The 7,939-nt window shown below is 49.8% G+C and overlaps 1 protein-coding gene across 1 annotated transcript; it reads right to left on the bottom strand.

The window, feature by feature from the left end:
• Nucleotides 1-389: 389 nt before the first annotated feature.
• WNT8A (Wnt family member 8A) lies at nt 390-5,477 on the bottom strand. Its single transcript, XM_045550865.1, has 6 exons — nt 5,353-5,477; nt 5,226-5,259; nt 4,892-5,030; nt 3,639-3,764; nt 2,525-2,667; nt 390-1,357 (listed from the first exon to the last, which is right to left on the bottom strand). Exons 1-6 carry the CDS (start codon nt 5,418-5,420, stop codon nt 818-820), a joined length of 1,050 nt encoding a protein of 349 aa, XP_045406821.1. The 5' UTR covers nt 5,421-5,477; the 3' UTR covers nt 390-817.
• Between the last annotated feature and the right edge of the window lie 2,462 nt (nt 5,478-7,939).

Raw genomic sequence — 7,939 nt, 5'->3', positions numbered from 1 at the left:
AAAAATCAAGGGGGTTGGATATTTCTAACCCCCCCAAATGAAGTTGAGTTCCCAACCTGGGAAAATAACAAAACAGTGTTGTTTGATAGCTCTCTGGGGGAAAATCCCTCTTGTGGGAACTTGGGGTAAGTCTTAGTCACCTGTCCACTCGCTATGACCATTCCCTTTCCATGGCTTCAGAGATGGTTTACGAGCTGGAAAAGTCCTCGGGTTATGTTGGGTCCTGGTTTCTCCAGTCCTGGGTGGGGAGAACTTTTCAAAAGTGCAAACTCAGGTGAAAAATCTAACATCTGACACTCTAAACCCTCCCAACAGGTGGATACGTGGTCTCTGCCTCATTGATCTGCATGGATTTGTAGTTAGTCTTTCTGGCGCTGGCCAGATTGGGGAAAGGTTGCTCCTTCATGTGTTTGGACGGAATTCTTTCATATTTTCCTTCTATTCTCTCTGATTCCCAGGAGGGTAGCTGAGTTGGACATGGTCTGAAACTTAAAGGAACAAATGCTTTGAAGGTCCCTCTAGATATGAACCCCAAAGCAAACTGCCCCTTTAGCAAGCTGCTTACGTACAGGAACTAACTTGCAGGAAAGATTAAATGGGGTCTGCCCAAGTCAGGAGGCCCAGGTTCCAATTTCAGGTCTGCCAGGAATATGCTATATAACCTTGGGCCTTCATTTTCCCACATACAGCAGGTCTGAGGATTACAGACCAACCCTGTGATTTTCCGATTGTTTTCCAATCTACTGTCTCCAAAAGAGAAGCTGTGGCCCCCTTCCACTGACACGCAGCTGATGAGGTGAGTTTGTGTGGGGTATTATCAGGAGCTTCCCGTACCCAGGGCATCGCCAGGGGGGCGTGTGCAGTAGTACTTGTTCACTACGTGCCGACACTGGTCACACTTGACTGTGCAGCACCACTGGAACCTGCAGTTACAGCTGCTCGTGGCCTCCGTTCTCCTCTCTTCCACCTGCAGCCCACACTCGGTGCACAGGCGCCCACAGCTGCGCTGTTCCCACCTCGACGTGTTGTGGCTGTCCCGCAGGCACTCGCGACCCTCCGTGCCGTAGATGCCTAGGCTGGAGTTGCGGGTACAGTAATCCGGTGATTCCTCCAAAAAGATCAGCTCAGCCTCTGCGCTGGGAAGGAAGGCCTCAGCGGGCGCCCAGCGGCCCTCGGCACTGTTCCCGGCCCTCAACCGCCGCTTATCCATCTCAATTTTTAGCGCCCGGTCGTACTTGGCCTTTAGGTAGTCTCCCATCTCCCGGAAGTCAGCCAGCTGCAGCCAGCACGTCTGGACGCTGCAGCTCCCCGAGATGCCGTGACACTTGCAGGTCCTTTTCATGGTGGCTCTCACTGCCTTCACAGGGAGGGAACACAGAAGAAAGAATGGCTCTGGGTAGGGAAGACCTAAGGCTAGCGAGTAAATGGAATATTGTAGAGCTGTGCTTTTTGACTTTGAAGGAGCAGCAGAATTATTGGGGAAGCTTATGAAAAATATTCCTGGACCCGACCTCAGGCCTGCTCAGTGAGAATGTTCAGGGGGGTCAGGGCCTGCTCCGGGAGACCTGAAAGCTTCCCTGGGTGACTGCGATGGCAAGCCAGGCGAGTGTCGAGAAGGGTGCTGGAGTCTGGAAACCTAGGCTCCAGGCCCGACTCCGTCACTTACTGAGCTTGTTTCTCTGTCTGCCCAACTGGAATAAGAACTGAATAAAATAATGATCTGGGAAGTACTTTGTAAATTATAAAGGAAAATATGATCATTGCCGCTGTTATTGTCTTGAAGCTGGGAACTAGAGTATTTGTGGGGGTTTGGATTTGTCCTTTGGCCCCTCCTCAAAGGGGAGGAAGCTCCTTGAGTCTGAACCTCTATACCCACAAAGCAATTAATTACCCATGGTTATACTTGCCTAAAAAGCCTCTTCATCTTTTGGTGGGCATCCAGGACATCTAGGTATAGATTCACAGGGAAATTTCTATGCTCTTGGCTCTAAATCCAACTTGCTCCCAGATGTGAGTTCAGGATACTCCAGAGATTGCCACCCCACCAGAAGTCTTAGGGGAGAACAGACACTCCAGAGAAGCCTAGATCAGTCCCAATTCCTCACAGCCCAGACAGACGTTAGGACACAAGACTAGACAATAAATGCCTGTAAATTTCTGAAGACATGCAGTTGAAGTACTTAAAAATTTAAGTTTTGGAAGCATGGCCTTGATTCTGTATCGTTCTGTGTTCTCAGAAAGCCTGTGGCAGGGCACAGCTTAAGATTTAGAGACAAGAGAACTAGAATAGAAGATCTGAATTCATTGCCTTATTCTGACACATATTAGTTGTATTGCCTTGGACAAGCCACTTGGCTCAGACTTAACTGGCTTTGTTATCCAGAGATAACTGAGACACTGGGGCAGCTGTCTCAGTCCTGTTGGGTGTGAGGATAAAACATAAGTAGGAGATAGCTCTTGGTAAGTTGAGAAGGGCTGTGCAGATGTGAAGCTGTTGCCAACACTGGCCAACTCCTATACCCACCAGCCTGCCGGCCCTGTTGTTGTGAAGATTCATCAGGGCTCTGGCATCCTTCCCCTTCTCCAAACTGTCCACAAAGAGTTTGGAGATCCTTTCCCCAAATTCCACATTGTCGCTGCAGCCTCCCCAGATCCAGCCATGGCCTCCTACACACAAGGAAAGAATAAGTTCTGCATACAGCTCCCCGATAAGTCCCAGGAGAAGAGACTTTTTGGCTGACACAGACAAGCCATCCCCAAGAGCCCTAGGGGTGTAAAGCCATTGTTGAAGGTGAGACAGGGAAATGGAGGTGCATGGGGGAGGAGGGAGGGAAGTCCTGTTCCCAAAGCCAACTGCCCACCCTTTAGGCACTTCCCAGCTCTAGGCAGTCTTCGATACCAACAGCATAAGTAGGCACACTGGGGTTAGCCTTGATGATCTTAAAGGTTCATTATAGCTCAAACGTCCTGGAATTCTGCACCATTATTCTACATTAGTTTATTTTCTTTTTCTTTTTCTTTTCTTTTTTTTTTTTTTTACTAATACCAGGTCTTGCTCTGTTGCCTGGGCTAGAGTGGTACCTCAGCCTTCCCAGTAGCTGGGACTGCAGGCATGTGCCAACACACCTGTCTAATTTTTCTGGTGTTTTTAGAGATGGGATCTTGCTATGTTGCTCAGGCTGCTCTCAAATTCCTGGCCTCAAGGAATCCTCGTCTCGGCCCCCCAAAGTGCTAGGATTATAGATGTGTACCAACATACCTGGCCTCTACAATAGTTTCCCTCATTAGTGGTAAATTTGTATGTCTGTTAGGTGGTCTGCAAATTGTTGAGTAGCTCTGCATTACGGATGAGCAATTCCAAACCTGGAATACCAAAGCTAGCTTTAAACTCCCTTTGGCCTTCCCGTTCCTAGTCACGTGGTTAGTTTTAGAGTTTCTTGCTAATCCCTGGGCTCACGGACCCAGGCTCAGCATTTAGCAGAGTCTATAGGTCCCGGATATCCCACAACTGAAGGAGCTGTTGGAGTCTAGGGGTTTGAGGGAACCGTGTCCCTCAGACTTGCCCTGAAATACTTTAGTCTACACTCAGCCCTGCAGCCCCTCACCTCTTCCCACCCCAACCAGAAAGCCCAACTTACCTGTCTTTCCATTTTTTGATTCATCACAGCCACAGTTTTCGAAGTCGCCCATGCTGCAGTTCTTGGTGATGGTGTGCATGACCCCAGCGGAGCTGATAGCGTGGATGAAGGAAGTCTCTCTGGTAGCTTTGGAGAGAAAGGGGGCACTGAATGGAAACGGGGACCCTGATGACCCAAAGCAGACGTTTGGGAACAACAGTGCTCTTTCTCTCCCCTTTCCCCCACCTCCTCTCAGAAAACCGTGCATGTCTTTCCTGCCGCTTTGAGTCCTCCAGGCAGGAGTGAGCGTCCCTGCAACAGGTGGGGAGAGTAAAACCCAGACATGGAATAATGAGACCACCACTCTCCATTTGTGGTGCTGGGATTAGGAGCCTGCTCTCCTGGAGTCCAGTCTAGACCTCTGTCCCCTAGCCACTGCGGCTGGGCCTCAGGCAGTGCGACTCAGGGACATGAGGCTGGCTTAGGAAAGAGAGACATTTTCTTTGTTCTGACCATGAAGCAAGGCCGTGTAATAGTCATAGTGATCGTGGCTGCTACTTACTGAGCTCTTACCTTGCTGTTCTTTACATTGTCATGTTTCATTTCCTCATACTCTATTCTCTCTGTACACTCCATGATAAGGTATTTCTTTGTGTCCCCATCTTCTTTACTCTCTTTCCCCCAACTCTTCTCAGGCAACACTCAATTGTTTCTTCAAAAATGACTTTTATGCAAATTACTGCACACTGTTACAAAAGGCTGCATGGGAGCACGTCCACGCACAGCTGCACACGCACACACATGCACACACACACACACACACACACATACACCTGAGGCACAGCTCAATGTGATCTCTCAGCCTTTCTGTTCTTTAGTGACAGCTGACAGATGTGAAACTGCAAACACAGCCCTTTCCTCATTTTTATTTCATGCAAATCAGTACAAAACAAGTGTGTACAAACACACAAACACAGGCATGCATTAAAAGAATAGAGTAATTTCTTATATTTGCATAGAGACAGTTCGTATTCACCTCATTCAACCCACAGAATACTTCTGGTGAGGTAAAGGGAGCTGGACACTGACCCTAATGACAAATCTGGGGTTGAGAGAGGGCAAGTAATTCACTCGAGGTCGCACAGCAAGGAGATGGCAGGTTGGCAGATCACTGGTAACGTTTTCATTTCACTGCACACATACATGTCGCCCACACACACGTGCTACAAGCACACGAGCCCTCTCATATGGGCGTGTGTCCCACACGAACTTACCGCTTCTCAGCCTGCTGTGCGTGGAGAGCTGGAGAGCATTTTCAGGGCAGTTCCAGCGTTCCCAAGCAAACTGGAACTTACACTCCTCGATGCCACTCTGGGCGCCCAAAGCCACACTAGTGGTGTAGGTCAGATAAGCCTGGCGAGGGGAAGGGGCTGTGAGCCTCCACCTGACACAGCCCATCTGGGGTGTGGGGAGCAGGCAGGACCCAAATGGGCGAGCCCCCCACTGGGGGAAGGGGTTCTGGCACTGTCTCCCCTCCCCTCTTTTCTTCTCCATCAGAGCCCCCTTTGGACCCCAGAGGGCAAAAACAGGAGCTGGAGCCCATCCTACCTTGGGACCTGTTAGCAGGAAATTGTTCACTGACCTACCGAAAAGAGAAAAAGTGAGGCAGAGGTGAATGGGGCTGAGACCATGGGGGCTTCCTTGGTGGGGAGGGTGGGCTGGGGTAAGGACTTACCAGGCAGAGGCACTGAATGTGGCACAGGACATGCCCACAGCCACCCAGAGCATAAGCAGGTCCCCCATGGCCCTCCCGCCCCCAGGGGACCAGCTCCAGCTCAGGGCCAAGTCCAGAGAAGTGAGGAGAGGGCAGGGTCTTTCTCAGTATTTATGTGAGAAAGTTCTGAATGGCCAAGGGGGAAAAATCAACAGCTCTTCTCATTTGCTCCTGGCAGGCGGGGCTGCAGGAGCCGCTGACCCAGTGGGGGGTCCGGGAGGAGGGGTCAGCCCGAAACTTCAAGGAAAGCCCCGCCCTGCGCAGCCTGGCCCGCGCGTCTTCCCTCCCAGACCCAGGGGGCCTGAAGCTTTTCTGCTGCCCTTAAGGTTTGTGTCCTCTGTAAGTCAGTTTTGCCTCTTTCTGCTTGAGGGCCCATTTCTCAGAATCCTGTAGGTGGGAGCAGGGAGGTCCTCAAGCCTGAAGGCAGGTCACCTGTTCCTGGAACCACAGTGTCCTCATCTGTCAGTGAGACCCCACTCTTTGCCCTGCCTTCCTCCCCGAGGTGTTAATAATCCACTGGGGGACCCCTCCCACTCATTTATCCACACAAGTGAGTGCACCGTCCCTACCTGCTCCCTTGCTGGCTGTAGGTGACGGAATCTGGGGCCACGAGCAGAAACACTCCAGAGCCCATCTCTGCGACAGTCCTTTCCACACAATCATTAATAGCAAAGTAGGTTCTGGTAAATTTCCTTGATTCCTAGTAGGTCTATCCTTCTGTATCTAAAGGTGAGATCTCCAGTTTGTTAATTTCTTATATACCTGAGAATCAACCTTTGGGCTGTATTTGAGAAGACGATGGCTTCTTCTTGATACCGGCTTTGTTACTGGGACTTCAGCTTCTTAGGCAGGAATCTTTCAGGTTCCCTTTGTGCTTAAGAAGGTACCTGGACGAATGAACAAATGAGTGAGTGAAAGAACTGGTGCCCCTCCTAGGGACGCAAGGCACGGCACTGTTAGGGAGGGTTGGGGACTCCAGTGAAGGGGGTGGGGGTCTTGCTTGGTTGGTGACGCTCTGTCCTAGGGCTGGGGAGGGACGGCTGGCGAAGCTAAGAGGAAAGCACAGACGGGAAGTGACGGTTCTGACTCATCCCCCTGGGATCCAGACCATCTCCCAGCACCCAGACCTGCTTTGGATGGGAAGAGGAGCTCAGAGGTCCCCCTATCGAAGGAGTTCCAGGGCCCAAGGAGTCCCCAGGCCTCTTTAGGGCTGTGCCTCAAAGTATGGGCCAGGATTGCTGTCAATCTGCCTGTATCCTTCTGTGACAAGATAAGTGTGGAAATGGAAGTGTTTGGAAAGTTTTATAGAAATTTGATAGAGTACTTTTTAGATGTGTTGAATCTAATAATAGGAAATTTGGGCTCCTATTTTGTATGTCTGTGTTGGTTTCATTTTTCTAGAAGAATGGGTACACAAGGTCTTAATGAACTAAAGCTCTGCCTCCTGATCTCAGCAAGCTCTCTCCTTCCTCCGCTTGCTTGTGGGCTTCTCTGCTTGGGGGAAGAGCTGTCCCCGACTCAAGTCACTTGGGAAAAGCCCACCGAGTTTGCCTCAGTGGCCTTTTCTGTGTCTCCTACTTTTCCCAATCAAGAATCTAATGTTCAACTTTCACTACTTAAGACAGTGGGTTGGTTTCCCTGCCGCTCACTGTGGGGGTCAGAAGAGGTTAGTGATAGCCCCAAGGTATCCCACCGGCTGGAAAGAGTTTGAGGAGTGACTCCACTTTCACTCCCTGCACATGAGTGATTGTGTCTCGTTCTTCTGTGTCCCCCACAGTATCCGGCACTTAGCTGGTATTCTATAAAAAATATCCTTTTGTTTTTCTAGGAAACAGAGAGGAAGGTAGTGAGTTTTTTCTGTGTGTGTGCAAACTGTGCTTGCTCCTGCTCAGATTCTCCAAAGATCTTATAGTTTCTGTAAATGAAATTGAGGATTTAAGAAAAGTCCTCGGCTCCAAGATTCAGGAGGGCTGGGCTTTGGGCACTAATTTGTTATGGGACCTTGAGTAAGCTATTTGCCACCACGTGGACTCAGTTTCTTTTTCTGTAAAGTGAAGGAGTGGGGAAAATGTTGAAAATTGACTCCTAAAGACTTTCTCAGCTCCCTTTCATGTTGTAATCCTAATTTTAAGATTTGCAGAATTTATTAATCCTAGAGGTGATTGTAGGCCAGAAATCTTTTCTCCCGCAGCTGTGAGCATGGCAATCATCTTACTCGTCTTTGATCCCGGGGTTGGCCACGGGGCAGACCTTTCAGATAGACACCTAGAGGGTGACCAATGCCTTCTTCAGAGTCCGCGGGGTCTGTCTACATGAGGCCCCTGTGCCGGACTGACCACGGGCCTCCACTCTGAGTCTGCAAATTATGAAATCGTTTCTACCCAATCTGAGCATCAATTTCTTCAACCACAGCTCTGTTATTTCATTATATTATCTCATTAGTTTTCTTTTTTTTTTTTTTTCTTAGAGACAGGGTCTCCCTCTGTCACCCAGGCTGGAGTGCAGTGGCATGATCATAGCTCACTGCAGCTTGGAACTCCTGGCCTCA

This window comes from Lemur catta, chromosome 5 (assembly GCF_020740605.2).
Source record: "Lemur catta isolate mLemCat1 chromosome 5, mLemCat1.pri, whole genome shotgun sequence".
Classification (NCBI taxonomy): Eukaryota; Metazoa; Chordata; class Mammalia; order Primates; family Lemuridae; genus Lemur; species Lemur catta.
The sequence above is the reverse complement of the archived record's forward strand: the minus strand, read 5'-3'. Positions and strand labels throughout refer to the sequence as shown.